At 37.2% G+C, this 21,723-nt stretch overlaps 1 protein-coding gene across 3 annotated transcripts in view; it reads right to left on the bottom strand.

Annotated features, from left to right (window-relative positions):
* SMOC2 (SPARC related modular calcium binding 2) overlaps positions 1-21,723 on the bottom strand; it is a 138,174-nt gene that overhangs the window by 17,906 nt on the left and 98,545 nt on the right. For all 3 annotated transcript variants that reach the window (XM_054279831.1, XM_054279832.1, XM_054279833.1), the window contains exon 9: positions 17,092-17,174. In XM_054279831.1, the coding sequence (XP_054135806.1) occupies positions 17,092-17,174 (83 nt within the window). The remainder of the gene's footprint in view (positions 1-17,091; positions 17,175-21,723) is intronic.

The following is a 21,723-nucleotide window of genomic DNA, read 5'->3' as shown; positions in this document are numbered from 1 at the left end:
TTTGCAGGGACAGAAGGGTTTTATATCTTCCTAATGCTTCTGGCACTCTTGGTATGTGACCACGAAGTAGCTCTCTCTCTGCCTGGCCAGGAAACAACAATTCCATCATGTGGAAATAGTCAGGATTGGGTAGTTTATGTTTTACTCTGGTGCAAAATGAGCTTTTTAATGCTTTTTTTTTTTTTTTTTTTAAGAGCAAAACACCCCATCCCATCTTGGCCAAATAGCTTGGTGATGAGGGCACGCAGCTGAGATGGAGGAGACTGAGGTTCAACTCCCTGATCCAAACCAGACAGAGCAGGGAGTTGAAACCTGGCTTGCTGTTATCCCAGTGGAATACCCTAATCTCTGACACTAGAGAGTTAGGTTCAATTCCCTGCTCTGTCTGGTTTGGATCAAGCATTTGAACCTATGTTCTTTCCTCTTCAGCTGAGTACTCTAATCATCCAGCTATTGTGTGTCCACAGAAGGGTTCCTTTTGCTGAGAGCAAACCCTCAGAACAAAGAAAATGTCAGAAGCCATTCCTATTGCTACATTAAAACATTTTCTTCAGCAGGATAACAATAGCATCAGAACTGGACAGCGTGTTCTTTAAGTCAGGGCTTCATCCTGCATGGCATGAAGAAATGCAAGCAGCATCTTCCAAAAAGCCTGGCAAGTGTGTCAACAGAGTTTTCTCACTAGATCAAAAGAATTCATGAGCCTAAAGAAAATCATGGACTTCAGTGCTTTGCTGAACAAAGGCACTGTGCTTCATAGTCTGAAGAGTCAAATTTTCAGTAAAATTTTTTTGCCTTGCATGTTTTGGTCTTGAGTCTTGTTGTCTCACCAAAAAACAGAGTTGTGTGAATGGATGCTTAAGCAGCACTTTATCATTCTTGTATACAATAAGCCACTGCTTATAACCTTTTTTCAGCAAATACAAAAGAGAAGCCTGTTGTTCCGATATAAAAACATATTAAGTCTGCTCAGTTTTATTTTCTAACTTTCAATCCATTCTATTTAAAATTGAGGATTTAAGCTTTGCTATTATTCAATTTAAATATTTCATTTAGAGGACATTACAAGAGTAGACAATACAACGTCCAGTGGTATAAAGTTGAATTCAGAGCACACTGGAAAAAATAGGCAGCTGGAGGTAATCAAATACTCAGATGCCATGGAAAAGAGTGGGGAAAAAAAAAGAAAACATTATTTATAGGGGCAACTATTTATTTATAGGGTACTTCAGTGGTTCTACCTCAACCTGACAATTTCCATTCACAACAGAGAACACAACCTTAATTCGTCACCTTTGTTTTTCATTTTCATGAAAAAGGTTTCACTCAATTGTCAAATTTTGAATAGAAAAGGAATTTGGGGTTCTCACACAATGCCCTCAAAAACATCAACAAACTTAATGAGTCGACTTAGTAAAGCACCTAGGTTTGTCTGTAATATCAAGTGTATCTTGGGTTGTTCAGATGGAGCAGAATCAATCTGATCTATGGATTTCGTGAATGTTTGAAGATAAAAACATCTATCAAGGCAAGGGGAAAGGATGGGAGTTCCAAATTCAAATTTTACAATCATTTTTTGTGAATTTTATTTAATCTGTTTTCTATTTTTTCTGCATGAAAAGGATCACTTTTCATCTCTCAAGTATTTGAGAGATTCCATTAATTATGCTGATACGTTTTGATACGTTTGGAAATGGTTACCAGGAAACAATGAAGAAGAATATAAATGCCTAGCTATCAAAGCCCATTTTAAGAATAAATTGCTCTTCTTTTATGACAGGCATTTATCTGTTGACTCTACTAAAAATATAATGAGTATAGAATGTTCTCACTTTATCTGGCCTGTATTACAGTGTTCTGCTTTATCTGTAAACAGAGATAAATCACTAAGAAGAAAACTTGGGGAATTAGTCTTTTGCTGTTGAAGTACAAATTTTGGTTGGCAACAAGAAAATTAACCCAATTCCTACCTGTCTCCAAATTACAAATGTTGCTAAGCAAAAGTTCTGAAGTTAAACATCTGAGAGAGAAAGAAAAATCTATGTGAGGGAGCTTGACTTCAGCCCATGCACGTGGTATGTATCCTAACTTTAATAAAAATTTAAAAAATCATTTGTAAAGAAATACTTTTTCTAAAAAAATGTATTCCTTTCCTATTAGCCAACCTATGAGTTCCATCTAAGACATAAGGCATAGAAGGTACCCTTCTCTTTCTGCCCAGTGGAACATCTTTGGAAATTCATTGTAGAAAAAGGAAAAACTTCAGCATCAAGACATTCACTGTACCCCACAATGAGCTCACCTTTTGTATTTCACCTATATAATGACAATTAGAGTAAGATCCAGTGGGTCTGGTTTTTTTTCACTCCCCCTCCAGAAAACCACATTTGATTTCAAATGAAGAGTTCAGGTTTAATACATTCATTCAGGTAATAGTTTTATGATAAGAAATTCATGCCTCTCCTTTCATACTAAACCAGAGTTTTCTGACCTGCTTCCCAGGCAGCTTTCCTTGGGTGGATTGTAAAGAATCAGAGCAGTTTATATCTATTCACATTCCTCCTTCCCTCACTGCCTTCCACACAAAGTGACTAGCAAGTGAAGCCTGTCTGCAAGATGCCCCACAGCCAGATATGAAGGAGAGCTAGCAACAACAAAGCATTCACCCAAAAGCTTAGCCAAGCCTCCAAGCTTAAATCTCAAGCAGCTAAGGAATTTGACAAAACAAGGTTTCACTGTAGAATAAACCATACAGTTTCACTCTCCCAGAAGAACCCTGCTTTCCCAAATAACCCTACTTTAACCAAGCCACTGATTTAACCAACCTGCCCATGTCAAGGAAATTAATGAACTTAAAAAGTAAAAACAACTCACAACGAAGAGCAAGCCCTGTTTTTCTAAACATCAGAAATGCCAGCACCACAGCAGTGTGCCTTCTTTTTACCAAGCCATACAGGGAACTCTAAATTAAAGCCCAATTCCTGTACCTTACATGCCCAGCCACCACACTCCACATTAATCTCTCCCCTCGATTTAGTTGCCAAGTTTGCAATAACACTGTGTGATGAATGCCTGGAACTATGAGCTTGGCTCCAAGAAAACTGTGTACCCTGTTAATGCAGGGATCAAAATAGCTGTTTAAAGAAATTAATTTTTTATAGGAAGTTCAAGTAAGTGATTTTTTTTTTTTTGCAATCCCTATTGGATTAAACTTTTCCTATTGACAATTACACCTAGTGAACAAAATGCTACACATAAATCCCGGACAGCTCATAGAATTAATGAAATGGACTTGTAAACATGTGAGACACAGATGTTGTGGCTCTGCTTGCCTTCATTCTTTTAATCAAGAAGGAGGAACAAGGGAAAAAGAAATACAGCAGACAAAGGTTGAAATCAGCATTGTGTCCAAGCAAGTGGACAGTGGAAACAGAACACATGATTTTAAACAGCTCATAACAGATTGGCATTTCAGTGTTTGCAAAAAAAAAGAAAAAAAAGATTAAATTCAGCCCAGTTTGCAAGGGAAGTTTCATGAAAAAATTAGTAAAACTTCAGGAATTCAGAGGACAAAGTATTTTTATATAAAGGAGACTAGCTTCCTTTGATTCAGTAGGAACCAAACTAAGTTCAGAGAATAATTATTCCTTTCAAATTTTGACATTAGGATTGTATATCTAATATTAATTATTTTTATCCATTACTTTGGTTCAAATTGATAGGGTAATGTCAGTAACACCTAGAGCATGAACTCCCTGTTGGTGCTGTTTATGAAGTTTAGATGACCCCAACTTCTACAGTCCAGCTGGTGTCCTAATTATGATGAGCTATGCTTTGCACAAAGCTGATAGGAAAACTTGGATCCAGCTGAGCTACTAAGGAGGAAGGGAGATATTTACCAAGAGCTCCTAATTAACTAAGTGTCCTGGCTTGCCAGCTGTAAAAAAAACCTTTCTGTGTAAAGAAAGTAGTCCTTTGATATATATATAGCATACAATGCATCAATCACATTTTTTTCAGAAGCAATCTTCCTGCTTTTCTAAGACAAAAGATGCTGAGACAGTTTTAAGGGCTGTAAAATAAAATGTTCTCTCATGCTTAAGTATGCTCCAATTTTTTTACTGGGTCTGCATGAAAAATCTGAAAGATAAGTGTGCAGAGCAAAGTGCTGAAAAATGGAACCATTTCTAGTGCTGTACATGGTAACCTATCACTCAGTAGCTTTCAGACACACAGAAATCACTGAGAAGTGGAGAGTGTGGGCATGCTCAAGGAGTCACATTGTACATGCAGTGAACCCAACATCACCTGAGGCTGTTGAGCTCACTGACACAGAGGAAAGTAACTCTTCTGCCTTGGAGGAATGTGTCACAGAACCAGCTCTAGGCAAAAAAATGCAGGCACATACATGTTCCTGGGGGAAAAACGGGCTGGTCAGGCAGTTCATCCCACTTCTGGTAGGGGAATAGTTCAAAAACCCCTGCTAAGTCTCACTGACAGGAAAATACAAAAAGAGCTCATTCATCACACCTCACCCCCAGCCCAGACTGATGCCTGTGCAAGCCAGCCTCTGCCATGTGTGCAAGGAGCATGGGAGTCTCAACACATCTCAGCACCCTGGTGCACACAGATGGTGTCAGCCCAGCCTCGTGTCCTGCAGCCCCTCCAGAGTCTGGAGTTTAGGCTGTCTTGCTTCAGAGTAGGAGAGAGGTGTGGCAGAAGAATGAATGTCCACTCAAACATTTGGAAAGAAGAGGATGTGAAATCTTCCCTCCAGGTCCCAGCATCCCTCTCCAGGATGTCAGTGTTCTCAAGAGATACTTGGATTGAAATACTGACACTCCTTGAAACCTTCTAATGGCACTTGCTACTGAATCCCACTTATTTCCTTCTGTGAAATAAAAAGCAAGCAAAATACTATAGTATCAGAGGTCTCTTTTGCAAGCCCTTTGTAGGTATCTCCTCTCCTAGTTATTGGTTTACTTTATCCCATTTTACACCCTAAGAGAACTCATTACAGTGAGCCTATTTTCAATTCAAAGTAATGAATTAGAAGTAGAATTTGAACAACAGTTTCAGAGATTAAATAAAATAAAATTCTTCTTTAGAGCAAGTATCTGTCAAGCATACAATTACAAACCTATTTTCAAGAAATTATCTATATAATCATCTAGATGATATCAACTATTGAAAATGCTGGCAAAATATGTATTTACTTTTTCTATTCTTAATACAATTATACAATGAATTTCAAATTTCTCATAAAAAAATCACTGTTCTTATATTTGCATAGTAGAGTCAACTTGAGTGAGTCTAAGTAAAACTTTAGTTTTACTAGTGATTTCTTTCTCTAAGGTGCATCACAGTAATTCATTAAAAAAACACAGAGATAGGATACAGCTCGCAGAATGGCTTTGATTCATTTCAAAACATGCAAAAACTACTGAGAATATATATGGAATATATTTGTAAGTAGAACCTGTTTATGAACCTTTCCTAGGAGTGTGAGTTGAGACGCATAAGAGCATCTCTATCTGTAAATGTGAATTTTAGTACAAATACAGATTTAAATTTAGGGCTATGTTAGTTATCATATAAACACTTCTAATCTACATAAATCAGAAACACATTGTTACTGTATGATGAAATTACTAGCACACATAATCCAAAAAGCACGAGAAGAAATTACTATATACCAATGCACCTTCCTAAACCCTGTACAAGTATATATTATTTTGGGAAAAAAGAATCCAAAACTCTCTTGCATAAATATTTCAGAGTGTTTAAGAACATTTTATTAGGAATATTTTTGTATCCTTCCAGCACTTTCTTTGATAGTGTGAATTCAGCTATACAGATCTCAGAGACAGACAAAAATTCTAACTAATAAAATCCTTCTCTAAATAACTCCCAATTAACTTTCTGCATTCAAAGCCTAAAGAACAAGCACCAGATACACTTAAAAATTTCTAAGGGTTGAAATATGTGCTAAATATCCTAACACAAAAACAACAATCTTTTCAGTAGTTCAGAGATATTGTTTTGTGACCATTTAAATATGACTTCTCTGAACTGAAATTATGATATGGGTATTTCCAGCATACATGAAAGAGTAACTCTGTTCATTATTGATTATATTTAGATGCACATATAAGTGCACAAATAATGGAGTTCTTTATGATGCCTTCCTGCTTGATGAAAGTGAGAGAGAAACAGCAATAATAGCAATTGAGATTGTAGAGCCAAATTCCAAATGCAATTTATGAGTTAAATTCATATTTATTTATAGCTGTCTAGTCTTTTCACCACCAGATGTATAATATATAAACTACTATGGCTAACTACTACTACTACTAGCTGAATATGTTAGTCAAGAGCTATTCCTAGATTCTGCTTTTCTCTTCAGTGAGCCAGGTGAATTTTTCAAACTCTGGGTTTATTTTCTGCAGACAAATCTGCTGCTCAGCTCTAATAGACATTTTCCATTATAACTTCCATTGTCTGGCTACAAAGCCTAGGAATTCGCTTATCAGTACTCTTCCCCATTATAAAGTTCACAGCACAGAAGGGTCTGTAGTGATTAAGAAGCCATAAAAAAAGCTGATGAATATTCACTCTGCTTCTTAAATTAATTTGATTCAATGACCTTTGCTTTGCATTGAACTGTGTTCCAAAGCTAACTTCAAATTGGATCACTACCAGCAAATCTGGATTATGTACTCAAAGAACCCAAACCTCAGACTTGTAAGACTTGCATTCTATAACTCTCCAGTTAGAGAACAGGAACAATACCCAGGGACTGAAAACCCCTGACTTTGCACTGGTTCTGGCTGGCTGTGTCTCGTTTAACAATCAGAGACTACATAGCCCATAGAATATCAAGGGTTATGGAACAACCTAAGCCCTCATCCCACAGACACTTATGCCTGGGCTTAACTTTACAACCACATGTAAAAGTTTCTTTGATTTTAATTGAACTAATCACAAGAAGAATGCAAGTAAGTGTTTGCAGGATCAGGGTTCAGCAGGTCATGGATTGTACTTTAGGAATATTTTCAATGAGTTGCTTGTGGATGACTTACAGAGAAAAAAAGCTTTGCCAGAAAACATTTCTAGATAGCAAGCAAGTTCAAGAACTTCACAAATGTAAAGGGCAAAATTTGTGACTAATTTATTTCCCAAAATTATTCACGGATTTTTGCCACATGCTAACATCAGGAATCTATGAACAGTAGCACTCCTGCTGAGCTAGAGAGAAGCAAATTTCTGAACCTCGAGAAGCATTCTGAATCCTTTGAAAGATTTCCCAGATGTTTGTTTGATTTCATTTCTTTTTTGAGGGCTCTCAGTTGTGGAGGCCTATAAGCTGTACTTAACCAAGGAATAACACCATCTATTTGAAAAACACTGAGATAGTATCATATAAAATGTCATCCCTGTGAAAAAGAGTATTTATTCTACATCTCTTCACTGACCCCAGAAAAATGCCTTCTCTGCAGGCTAAATACCTGATGCAAAGAAGGACCTGGAGGGAAGCCAGCTGGCTTAAGCTCAGCCAGTGTGAAATGAAGGTGACACATGCTGGCAGACTGAAGCACTTTGAGGAATTGGCAGGAACTTTCACTGGCTCTCCAGTTGATGGCATCTGTCCACCCATTGTCCGAGTGGCTTTGCAATCAGCTCGACTGCAAATTTTCCAGGCATCGTCTTGTTATTCTGTATTTGTGCAGTGCCCAGAACACTGGTATCCCAGACTATACAACTATAAACTGCTGTGAGGCAAACAATTAACAACTCTAAGCACAGTCTTTCCAAGCTCATCTCTGGCTGCAGGTTCTCCATAACAACAATGACATCCTCTATCTGTGGCTGCACCAAGGTTGCAGCACTTCCTTACCAAGACAAAGCATGTGAAATTAATCATGTCTTTGATCTGCTGTGATGAGGAGGACAAAACCTGGCACTACTTTTGAGCCTCAGTCAGAAACTATGTTCAATAATGATATTTTACTTTGTAAAATAAAGTTAACCTCAGTGAGATGTGCAACGCTCTTCTACTGGTGATCAGTTCCTCTGGTCTCAGATAAGCTATGCTGGTATTTAGAAAACATGAGCATTGAATGAACTGATTATCAGAGACAGCCTTTTTCTCAAAAGAAGTAAACAAAGTAATTATTTTTTGCAGCAGGCTAAATATACTACATGGTAGTGCATATGAGACTATTTCAGTGTTTTTTAAAATGCAATGTTATTCCTTGTTTGAGTATAACCTCTAGGCCTCCACAGCTAAAAGCCCTTGAGGAGGAAATTTTTTGCCCTTTTGCAGGAGGTCACACAAAAAAGCTTTTTGGAGGCTAAAACAAAAATATTTTCTCCAGAAAAATATACTTAATGACTACATCTTGTTCATTTTCCTTGACAAGTAAATTAGGCTTATTGCTTGACACTTTCAGTCATTATTCAGCTGAGTAATGACTGATGTTATTATTGTATTACACATTAAGTTTTTCAAAATGTTAGTAAGTGGGAAGGCTTGCACTGGCTTAAGTTTTCACAAGCCCTAGCCTTTTAAGTCTGCATTTCAAAAAGTCACTGTTTGATGAAAATCACAAAATTTCTAGGGTGATTTATTGTAAGTACAGGATATTTCCATAATTGCTGGGAATTGAAAATCCCCACTGAACTCACAGTTATTGAAGTGCTCATTTTATTTGAAAACTGGAACACTTCTCCAAGTGACTAAACACAAAGAATAAATGCCTTACCATTGCTGTTCCCTCTTGAAAATATAGCTCCAGATATACATTCAATCTGAAATGAAAATATTTATTTTTCCCTGTCCACAGATTAAACATGAGAGCTGTTTCTGCCACATAATCAAGGAGAATTTGTATCCAAGTATGAAAACACAACAAAACAAGAGATCCATTTTGAAAGGAACAGTGTTACAAATCCATGGCATGTTTTTATTCAATTTACTCCATCAGATTATAAAGGAGAAGCCCTGTACCATGTGCCTTTGAGGAAAAAGTGTCTTATTATGTGACTCCCACTCACTGTCATGATAAGATTTAGGTGCATTTTTCATTATGATTACAGCCCTGGCACACTAAAAGGTTTTCACCTTTTCCATTCAGTTAATATGAGCTTTTCTTGACAGCTTTTAGATTGCAAGATGATAATGATTGCAGGCATTCTGGCAGAAAACACTGAGGTTATTCTATATCAATCTTCCCTGCTGGTGTTGGTTCTTTCCTACTGCTTACATAAGAGCTACAAGCCAGTTGCCCCACATTATTATGAGACACCTCTCCTATGTCTTCACTACAACAGAGGTTATTTCAAGATTTTTTTAAAGCATTTCTTGAACTTGTTGTTTTAAGAATACAGCATCAAAGTTTGTTGAATGAGGCAAATTCTTTAATTCCTTTTAGCTTCCAGTGTGATCAAATTTTCACTCTGCTTATTGTAGGATTTTATCCTGGGCATAGACACTACCTCAGTATCCTACAGTAATGTAGTTGGAGCTGTTTTAAAAGGGTCTGTGGTATTTTCACTGTAAACTTTAGACTGTCTTTAAAAGAGGGAAGGTATCTTAATTATCTTAATACTCACATGTATTTTCTGCAGAGACCTTGTTAAAAGAAACAAAAACGTTTAAAACTTACTGCTTTGCAGTTTCTTTTGGATTTCTTGATTAGACTAATCTCTGCATTGAAGTATTTCATAAATTCATTTCCTTCTTTGTCTCCTTACTATTAGGAAAAAATATAGAAGGAGAGTAAATATAATATTATGGATTAAATGTAATTGTACAACTGGTGTGAGACAACCTCCTGGGAAACCAGCCAGATACAGGAGAACGTTCTCCCTTCTGGGCATGTTCTCCTGGAGGTGTTCCACTGCTCACACTGACAGCAGGCAAAACTGCTGTCCTTAAACATGTTTGGAAAAGGAGGACAGCAACAAGTGAGGTGAGAAACAGAACATATATTCTTTGGCACAGCCAAATGCTGTGAAGCAAATTAAGTCAGTGTTTATTAGTTCTATTATAGCCCTTTAAAATAGACATAAAATTATAGGTTAATATTAAGTAGAGCAATGAATGAAATGCTATTGCTGAGAGTGTAGCACCACCTTTAATTAGCAAGCTTTTCTCTTTTGTTAGCTGTGAAAGAGTTGTGTCTTTCACTGGTATTTTCCTAGTAACACAAATGCTTTCACTGTAATTTTTATAGGCAAATTTGCACATTAAGTAGCTCTTGGGTTATGTGCTTGAGATTTTTTTTTCAGATATTAATATTTCTACTGTAAGTTTGTGTGATTATTCATTTTGATAAGAAATTATTACAAACTGAGGCAAAATTAAAGCAGTATGAAGAATTGTGGCCAGATTATTATTAATCAAATCAGGATGAGGAGATGAATAGAAGAGGGTATGCAGAAAATCAGCGTGATCTGCAGAGCCTTGAAAAATAACTTGCAAGACTTCCTCCCTCTGGAGCTAAAATTCCCACTGGGAGACTAAACATCATGAGGTTGTCCTCCACCCACTGATCCAGCCTGTCAAGATCTCTCTGCAGAGCCTCCAACAGAAAAACACTTCCATCTAATTTAATTTGGTGTTATCTGCAAACTTACTGAGGATGCACTAAATCACCTTATCGAAACCATTGATAAAAGATATGAAACAAGACCAACCTCAATACTGAGTCCAGGGGAATACCACCAGTGACTGGCCATCAACTGGATTTAGTTCCATTCTCTACCATTTTTTTGGCCCAGCCATCCAGCCAGTGTTTAATCCAGTAAAAAGTGCATCTGTTCAAGCCAAAAAAGACTCAATTTCTCCAGGAGACTGTTGTGGAAGATGGTGCAGCAGTCTTTACTGAGGTCTAGTTATTCAACAACCACAGCTTTTCCCTCATCTTCTAAGCAAGTAATCTTGCCATAGAAGATTAGGGTGCTCATGCAGGACCTGCCTTTCCTAAAGCCCCATTGGCTGGGCCTGATCCCCCTGGTTGTCCTGCACATGCCGTGTGATGGCACTCATGTTGATCAGCTCCATGACTTTCCCTGGTACCAAGGTCAGGATGACAGACCTTCCCAGATCATCCTTTCAACCCCTCTCATGGATGGATGTTACATTTGCTAATTTCCTTCTGGTAATTCTGGGACTTCCCCAGTTAACCAGGACTGCAGGTAAACGACTGGAAGTGACTTGGGAAGCTCTTCTGGCCAGGTCCCTCATTACTCTCACTGCACCCTCTCTGAGCCCACAGACTGGAGAGTGTCTAATTGGCATAGAATGTCACTAGCTGTTTCCTTTTGGATTATGGGGGCTTCACTCTGCTTCCATCATGAACCTCCAGCTCTGGGAGTTGTACCTCACTGTTGAGCCTCACGTCCCCCCTGCAGACCCCACCATGCTCCAGGCAGCTCCCCTCCATCAACTCACCATGCAGCTGCTCAGCTCTGCCACCACTTCACTGTCATAAAGGTTCACACCAGATTTGAACCAACATTTTCTGGTCATAGCCATTATTTAGGTAGTTCTGCTCTGTACAGAGCCTTTTTGCCAAGTACCTCTTGGTAAATAGAACAGCACAGAGCTCAGAGCAATGGTTACAAGCTCATTCAAAACAGCCAGCAACTTCAAGTGGTTGGTTGACTACTCAGAGCTTTAAGATTCAATAGCAGAAAGGAGTATTTTGAGTATTAGCTCATGCAGCCAGAAAGCTGGTTACATCATAAAATATAATCCTTTTAAATCACAGCTCAGTGGAGACAGTTACATGCCAATTGACCTAACAATCTGAAGCTCATGGGAAGGCAGGCATGTGTTAAAAATTTGCATTATGCCTTATCTGATGCCTTTAAAAAAAAGAAAGTTTTAGTCATTCAAATGTTTAAGAATGTGAAAGAAGGCAAGATTAGTTTCTACTTGGTGTTGGTACCAGGCTACACTGAAGAAACAAAGGACTATGTGGAAACAGACTAAGCTAGATGAGGTAGGGCAGTGGTGGTACCTCAGTATTTTAGCTGAGAAATTCTCTGGCACCTTATAAAACCTGATGCAGTCATAGTCAAAAATGGAACCACTGCATGATAGAACTGCATGATAGAATGAACCTCAAGAGGAGAGGCAGTTAAGCCTCTATCACTTTCCTTTTCTTTTAAGATGCCTTTGAAGTGAGACACTTCATATGATGGCTGTTTGGCTGTGGGTGTTGCATCATTGTGGTTTGAGTGCTTCCGACTATTTCTCTTTAACTTTGGAAAAAGATACACTGCCAACAACCAAAAGTAAACTGTACTTATCCACGTATAATTCCCCCATACCTTAAATCATGAGTTTGCCTCCACAAAACATAAACTGTTCAGGGTCAGTGCAGGATTATCCCATCAGAAACACAGTAAATAAAGCCATTACAATAGGAAGAGAATTGGGCAGTTAAAATATTTTTGTTTCTCTTAAGTAACACAAAAATTAAATAAACAGATGAGTTAAACTGCTCTCATGCATGATTTGCAGGAGAAAATATTAACTACTTGAATGCCAAGGTTAAACTAAGCTCAAGAACACTCATAGCTCAAAACAAGAACTGAGTCAGTAGTAGGCTATGAAATTAGAAAACAACTTGTACTTTATACTTAAGGAAGAGTTTTAAGGGATTTTTTTGTTTTGTTGTTAAGTTGATTAACTATACAAGGGACCTCTGTCAAGACATTTCAATTGAGTCATAAAGTTCTAAGTTTGACTTAAACTGTAGACCATCAGAGTACCACGATTAATAGAGCTTAGGCCCTGGATCGAAAGTGCTGAGTTTTGGATTTGGGTTGTGGGGAAAAGGGGGCACAAAGAAATCAAAATCTGTCTCACAGAGGCTGTGCAAAATGAATTTGGATCCTTCTTGTGCCACCGAATAAACCCTGATCAATAAAAACCTTTCAGATGCTTCTTAACTCAGTGCTATCAAAACCCTGAAATACTCACCTTTTTAGGAGAAATGGTCCAGAATCAAAAATTGTAATGATAATCAACTGAAGTGAAGGATTGCCAGCAAGGACAGAAATAGGAGTGAAATGCAGATCTTACATTACCAGTAAAAACCTACAGGAACATGAATGCAATGAAAGCATGCTACTTCCAGCAAGGCAAACTGAGATCAGTATCTCAGGAAAACAAAATATTCAACAGTGAAGAACTGTGCTATTTAGAGAAAATTAAAAAGGGAGACTTTCAAGACTTTTAGTAGACTGATTTACTATATCTGCACATTGACCCAATTTCAGTATACTGTATTACTGTTCGAGGCACTGTCATTTCCAAACTATACTTTCCCCTCTCAAATTATCCTTTTGCATGAAATGAAGTATCACAACTGTAGGAACGTCAAAAAAAAAACCCACATCATGTTAAAGAAATGGAGAAACTTAAGCAAACCAAAATAAAATGTAAACAAAATTAGTGGTCTGACTTAAATTCACAAAACCATAGCAACCCAGTAAAGTCTGAAAATCTAGCTTCACATTGTATCCCTTGCTGAAACTTGTGTGTCATTTACTCATTGGTTAGTTTTGTGGGTTTTTTTTTCTGCACAAAAGATAAGGGTACTGCTAATTAAAAAATATTATGTGATCAAAACGACATTGCCCAGAATACTTTAAAAATGTTTCTATTTACTTTTCAAATTTCTTGTCTGGGTAATGAAAATCATATGGCAGGAAAATAAGATAAATTCCCAAATCAGGTAAAAATACAAAAATCTTAAATCTTATAAAGTACTATCCAAAGATTATGCAGCCCTCACACACAGCAGAGCCTAAACCACAGACTTCTTGCTTTCTAGACATACTTTTTAAATAAGAAAAGGATTTGCCCAGGAGACAAATTATCTGAGTAGTCTGGCAGTGTCTCAGTATGCTACCAAGTCTTGCTTTCTTACACACCAAGGTCCTTTTCTTCCAGGTTGCTTAGAGCAGAGGCAAGACTAGCCTTATGAACAGGAAGCTTACAGGGGCAACTACACCTCATTTCATCATACTGTATGTTTTGCTTAACTAGCCTTCAGGCTAAATCCTTTTAAATGCTCTTGATCAGCTTATGTAGAAAAACTAATTCCTCTTTAACACGCCAGTAATCCAAAGTATGGAAAAAACTATTCAAGACCTTACATCACAGCGATTCCATTTTACTGTATAACACAGAAGAGAATAAAAGGTCAAAATACAAATGTTTGAAAACTCCGACTGTGAGAAAAATAAAAAGCCCTTTTGTTTCGATAGTATGTGACATTCTCTATACTCCTTTCTGAGTTCAATTTCATTATCTCAGAATAACCGGTTTCTGAGAAGGATCATATCCGCAAGTAACCTCAGAAAAATGCTTTGGCTTTAAAAAAGAACTAGAAATCTAATGAGAATTATTATTATTATTATTATTATTATATAACTTCCAGTCCAAACTAAGAGATACAGGTGGCTTGGATCGTCCATACAAACATTAGACTAGCCTTCAGCTTCAGATGCTTTATATTAGGTTACCTTAGGATGTGAAGGTTTAAATTAGTGGGAATTTTGCTGTTGATTCCAAGGGACACTTATCTGCCACAATTTTGCCTTAACAAGGTATCAGTGCTTGCCAAAAACTGTTTCTTGGTTTACTTAAAAATTATTGCTAAAAATATTTGGCTTAACATATAATGGGTTCAAATTTTCAGGTGATATAAATCAGTGAAGCTACAGAACCATGCCAATTTAATCCACTTGAGGATCTACCTGTAGGGTTTATCTCATTTAAGATCATTCATAGCAGTAAAGTAATTATTTTAAAATCTTCCTGGTTTTACGTGGCAGGTAGTCAGAGTGGTTTCACCAAGGGCTACTGCATTTTTGTGGTTCTAATCAGCAAATCAAGCAAACCCATCCTTTCAGAAATGTATTATTCCTTAAAAGTAAGACTCCAATTAACCTAGTTTTTTTCTTTATTCAGTCCTGGCACCACTCAGAAATTATATCCTATATTTAAATTTAGACAACACAGATGCAAACATGCCTTTGCAAGGCTGCTTACAATAGAAAAACCTGAATAACAGTGATTCATTGCTATTAAAAAGTTGATTCATATTAGATATTCACACAACTTTGTGTGAATACTTGTACAAGCTCATCTTTCAACCTCCTTTTTTTCAAAAAAATTGTCTAAAGTAAATTCAATTTATTTCCCTCAATGCAGTGCTTTCATGATAAGAAAGAAATTTGCCATTTATTGGCAAATGCACTTGTGCATTTAGCCTTACAGGGAGAGAAAGAAAAAAATAATCATCTTAACACAACTGCAACTGGGAAGTAGCTTCTTCCCCATTACTTCTACAGACACGTACTTATTCCATGCTGCTGCAGAATAGGAGATTCTTCTAGTTAACCTATAAGTATTTAAGAAATTTTGGCATTTGCCATATTTTAAAATAACACAAGGCATTTGGAAGTCAAAGATTAAGCAACCTAACATGAGAGAGAGCAAATCAATGTCATATATATCAATTATAACACTTATAGGCTTGCATTGCTGTAGTGGTTTGTTGACTAAAGAACACATAATGCAAAATACCATAATGTAAAAAAAAAAAGAAAATCAATATACCATTGCGTAACTTAATGAAAATTAATTTATCAAGTAGGAGCTTGCAGCATCGAAAATTCTTGTTAACTATTTCACTTGTATCTTGGTTTTGGATAAATCTTTATTACTGTACTGTATGAAAGCACTAGCAGTTTAGATAAAAAAATAGATATATGCAATCTTAAAAACCTTCTACTGCCCATTCTTCCTCTAAGAGTCCATCGAGCAAATGTTTTTCAAAATATTTAGCAAAAGGTAGGAATGACCAGTAAGTGACATCTTTAACTGCAAAACTTGTTTCTTCAACTTCTGCTCTGCTATAATGTCTTTTAAGTCAAGTTCTTTCCATTCAGAAAAAAACCCATAAAATCAAGTAACCATCCAAGTCTGTAACTATGCAAGTGTTGTGTGAAATAATTTGTTGAAGATGGCTAACTTTCCACTGGTTTCCATGGAGTTGTAAATAGCACAGAATAATTTGGGTTAGAAGGGACCCTTGAAGGCTATCTTCTCCAGCCCCCCTACAATAAGCAGGGCATCTTCAACCAAGTCTTTTGATTAGCTTCTATATAGAACATGACTTAGAGTTATATCTAGTTGTTTTTTTTTATTACACCTTGAAATTAAATTTATTTCATGACAGAGAGCATTAATGTGTGTTCACTCAATATGCATTTCAACACTGATGGGCATAGTCTGAGAATTGTCTGAATGTTTCTTTGGCTGACCAAACTAGAGTATTTTTCATTACACGAAAGATCTGCACACATTATTTACTACTTTTTGGTTCTTTACAATGGCTGACAGTGACTTGTAACTCTCTCATAATGTGCAATATCACTAAACCTGCTACTACTCAAGTTATTCAAGCATATTAAAAGGCCATTTCAAAAATTAAGGAAGTCTACTGACTTCTGTGAAGCTCAACTATCCACAAATAAGATCTCTCACATGATTATAAAAAGTGTAAAAAGATGAAAATTCTAATAAACACCATTTTTTCCTTTAACAAAGAATAATTTCAAGAAGTATTATTGTGAGGTAAACTGACAAAGATACTCTTGGAGAAAAGTAAGATGGATACATTAATTAGACTGATTTGAAGATGGAGGCCAATTTCCCATGGATTTTGCTAGAACAAGGATTATGAAGCATAGGTTAAGTTATCCTGGATATATTTGCTGATCTCCCCGATATGAGAGCAGCAAATACTAATTCCAGTAAGTAAATGTGATGGCCAATAAACTACTGATTAAAATTAGCCTTACTTTCTCTGACAAGATCCCAAGACCCACATTGACTTACACTGCTCCAAAGTCAAAGACTTCAGTCAGTGGCAAATCAATACAGTGGTATCTAAAAGGTACCCTGTTTTGATACAGGGTAAGGAATTGCTTTCTAATTTACTGTAGAGAATGAACAAAAGCACTGGAATGCATAAACTTAAATTCACCCGTTTCACTGACCTTGAAGCTGGCGCCCTTTGTACAAATCCTTTGTTTTTGTTGGGTGAGCTCTGGCACCATTATCACATTTAGGTTGTTCATATCTAAAGAACAAACAGGGAGAGAATAAAACCAGCCAAGGTTAATTGGATCAAGAATTAATTTATTTCAAAATTTGCAATCCTCATACTTTCTTGAATTTAGGGAATAAGCCCACATTTTCATTCAGAAGGCAATGCAAACTTATCTATCTTTCACTTACCTCAAAGAAACCATCTTTATTCTCCTGGAGTTGATAACAAACTAAACAAAAATATTCTCTCTTGTAAAACCCATTCTACTGGGAGGAAAACTAAAGAACTGCTATAAATTAATACAAAATAAAAATTATTTTGAAAAATATACAAAAGCAGCCCCACAGAAGTAAAAAAAAATGATGCTGTCTCCCCCCTAAAAAAAAAAAAAAAAAAAAAAAAAAAAAAAAAAAAGTCATAAACAATACCACAGACAGTATTCATGTTGGGAAACACCAGAGAAACAAAGAAACAATACCAAAATCACAGCAAGGCAGGTACTGTAGTAAGGGACTACTGCAGATCTAAAAAGTTTAAGTAAGAAGGGTTATGTTTTGAGCAAGAGTGTAAAAGTGATAGGATTTCCAGAAGGAAGATAATTGGGCTGGAACTGCTTGAAGTGAATTGTGAAGAAGACTGAATCTCCACCTGCTACTGGAATATTCTGGTTCTTCTATGCTTGTTGCGTTTACTTAAAGTCACTTTGTTAGTCTAACTGTTAACAAGTAATTCTGCTATTTGTACTTCCAACAAACAGTGACTTATGCAACACCACTAGCAATATCTTTTATGCAGGACCAGGAAGCATGGGAGGAACATCTGTTGCTGAATCTCACCTCCTTTTCCGTGTCCCACTTTCAAAGCATGGTGGTTTTTCACTCACCTCAGCAGAGGCTCTTTCTGAGAAGTTTTTACTTTATTGTCCTAAAGCAGACTGAAGTTGCAGCTCTTAGCAGGTAGCACTTCAGAGAATGTTTCAATTCTCAGTTAAATGAACATGCATCGTGTCTATATACATGTGTGTGCACATATTGTTCACTGAATAGATTCTAGACTCTTTCATAGTTTATACAACTGAAGTTCTCCTACTCCAACTTCACCAAAAGCACATTTACTGCATGGCATACTTAGATTTCTTATTAAATTATACTAATCCAATTTTTTTGGAACAAAATATTTCTAAAAACATTGAATGATGGCAGTGTCCTGGATTCAGGTCAGACTGCTTCTAAAAACAATGCCTCAATATTTTGCTCTTAATTATCAGGCAGCAGAGAGAACTGCAATATTATTTTTTTTCCTTTGAGCACTTAATTTATTTCTATACCACCCGATGAAACTGACTACTAGCCCACCAAGTTTTGGCTGCTGCAAGAAGGTACAGTATCAATTTTTATGGACATGGGAGAGCTACAGACTCTTTTTTACCCTAAAGAATGGCAGAAATAGAAGGTGCTTTGATAACATGGGTTGGATTCACATACTTGATGGATGACCACTTCAATCAGCCAAGAAAACAGTGAAAGGGAAGTCTCTGAGCAATACCCACTAATGCAGTATCTGGCAAACAGCCTGGCCCCTGATTAATCTGATACCTGACTCTGCATTCCCCTCCTTCTCTTCCATTACTGTGGCTGCTCTGTGCCTACATTTCATTTTTTGGCCTCTACTCTTCTACCCTTTTGGCTGATATTTTTGTTAAATACACACATAGTCCATCATATACAAACTAAATCTATAAAAGCCCAATAGGTGTTAAAATGCTGCAATGTGAAAAGTCTATGTTTAACTCTTTAAAGCAACTGAAGAAAGAAAACAAGTCATTTAAAGTTTACCATACAGGAACACCCATGCTAAAAACTGATAAGAAAAACAGACTTGCCTCAGTTTTCATGAAGAAAGAGTGGGAACGGGATAGTATGTCAGAGTGGAACACAGGTTAAAAATAGTGTAGTTAAAAGACATCCCAAGTTACTCTTTTGAATTTAAAAGGGGAAAGAATCCCTAGTAGTGAATGTATATCTAGAATTGGCATGGGATTAGGAAGATTGCTTTATACCTCTGATCAGTCTGCTGGGAAACATTGAGATTTACTGAGGTGTACAAAGCAGAAGAGGATGGAGGCTTCCACAGGGATTCTAAATTGAGGGCAGCTTCATGAAACAGATGATTTATGTTCCTTTTTAAGTTTAGAGAATCTTGTGCAAGCTTGGGGTTTACTCTGCACGAGATCCTAGTTGCTAAAAAAGTCACATGTCAGAACTCAGCCTCATGGTCCCCACTGAGCCGAAAGGCTGAGGTTCATGCTGTGATTTCCAAGAGGCATTGAGAGCCAGCTGGTGAGGAACACACCAACACTTTTGTGGGAATGGTTGTTTTTAGCCTTTAAATGCATTACCTCCTTTTAATCCAGATTTATTCCACAACTTCACCTATTTCTTTTGTTTTACTGTCTTAAATGTCCTAGAGGGGTTCTTCATTGGCATACCTTCATTTTAACTCTGGAATGAGCTTCTTTTTTTCTGAGATACCTTCACTGACAAATGATTTGTCTTTTTTTTCAGATGACAGTGTATTAGAAGGTGAGTGTTAATAACTTCCCTTCATTTTGAGGGTCTTAATTAACATGATTACCATTTATTGAGGTGTTCAGAACCTTATAATATGACAAATATCATTCTCATGAGTACATTCAAAACAAATAACAAGCAGAATGTTGAGCTGTTCTGGCAATAGCTTTCTGGATCTGTCTATCCTTTCAGTGTTGTCCCTTACAAATTTGACCCTTATCTGCAGTACAGGGATTTCAGTATGCTATGCACCCATCTTGCTACCAGGAGTACTAATGGTATCAGTTCCTGCAGTAGAGTTTTAAGATCCTTTAATTTGTACTTTGAAGTGGAAAACTGAAAGACAGTACACTAAATTTTGCACAAGCCCCTGACTGTTTAAACTAGGAAGGACTCACATATTCCTTCTTTCCATTCTATAAGAATTATAAAAAGACAAGTGTATATTCCTCATTATATTCTGGTTCCCATTTAGGTCCCTATCCCTGAAAAAAAAAAAAAAGTTTAGTTTTATAAATACAGAAAAGAAAATTAAAATCAAGAAATAATTAATAGGATTTCAGCCCATCTAAATATTTCTCAGAAATGAGGTCTAGACATTCCTCCTAAACTCCAGGCAGTAATCCCACCTGCTTGTTTACCAAGACTGTAGATTCCTAAATACACCAGTCATTCTTTATTTAGTATGAAATTCCTAAAACTGAGTACTCTCCTTACCCATCTGTGCTCAGAAATGTCCTCTTTGGGGATATCACTAAATTTTACTTCCGCAGAGCTTCACTGAGGACTGACCTTAAGTAAATGGTCAAGAACATAGCAGCTGATCTTTTTAGTACCAGTCATCAGGCAGAGCACTTTTGTGTCAAAACCATATGCATGGGAAGATTGTATCCAATTTTCCAGCCTTTCAACCTTGAGACATGCAGCACAGTGAAAGGTCTTCCTGCTGCCTCTTCTCCCACAGCTGAGTGACTGTGTAGTTGCCAAAAACAAGAGCCCAGCAGACCAAACGGGAAAAAAAGGAGACAGAGATTGATTCCAGGTCCATAGGTGATTCATCAAGGGGTTGAGAAGGCCTAGAATTCCAGTCTGTATGACAGCAGGAGTCAAAATGGCACATACTGCGTGCACACTATACATATTAATAGGAAAGCAAGGTGGTTGATTTTGAAGGATCATCACCTTCAGTTTCATAAATGGTTCATCCTGATGTGCAGGATGTGGCAGGAAGCCCACAGAGATGAAGAAAGCGCACCTAACAAAATTCACATTTAAAAAGAAGCGTACAATTGGTCAGCTGATACAGGATACAGACACTGTTCAAGTGCGCAGGGATGGGGTTGCGAATCTGGTAAGGAGCATGAAGGCAACAAGAACTTCCTACATGTGTATCAGCAGCAAAAAGAAGACAAGGGAAGTGTGAGCCTGCTGCTGGGTGGGATAAGAGACCTTGTGACAAAGAACAGAGAGAAGGCAGAAGTACTCAATGGCACCTCCTCCCTGTTCTTTACTTGTAAGACCAGTCTCCAAGGAATCCCAGGTTCTTGATAGCAGTAGTAAAGTCTAGAGCAAGGAAGATTTATCCTGGGTCATGAAGGATCAACTCAGGGATTGTTTGAACAAATTGGACATACATAACTCCATGGGACCTGATGGGATGCACCCACAAGTGCTGAGGAAGCTGGCTGATTTGTGGGCCACTCTATTATATCTGAAAGATCTTACTGACTGGGAAAGGTTCCTGGGGACTGGAAGAAAGAAAATGCCACTTCTGTGTTCAAGAAGGGCAAGGAAGAGTCAAATAAGCCAGAGATACCTCGGTTTCTGAAAAGGTGATGAAGTAAATCCTCCTATGAGGTATTTCAAAACATATGAAGAAGAAGAAGGTGATTGAGAGTTGTCAGGATGGAATTATGATGAGGAAATCATACTTAGCCAACACTGCAGCTTTCTATGACTCTGCAACTTGCTCAGTGGATAAGGTGAGATGGGCAGATATTATTTATCTT

The sequence above is a fragment of the Melozone crissalis genome, unplaced genomic scaffold (genome assembly GCF_028551555.1).
Source record: "Melozone crissalis strain CALT ecotype California unplaced genomic scaffold, PUWL_Pcris_2 ptg000027l_1, whole genome shotgun sequence".
Lineage (NCBI taxonomy): Eukaryota > Metazoa > Chordata > Aves > Passeriformes > Passerellidae > Melozone > Melozone crissalis.
The sequence above is the reverse complement of the archived record's forward strand: the minus strand, read 5'-3'. Positions and strand labels throughout refer to the sequence as shown.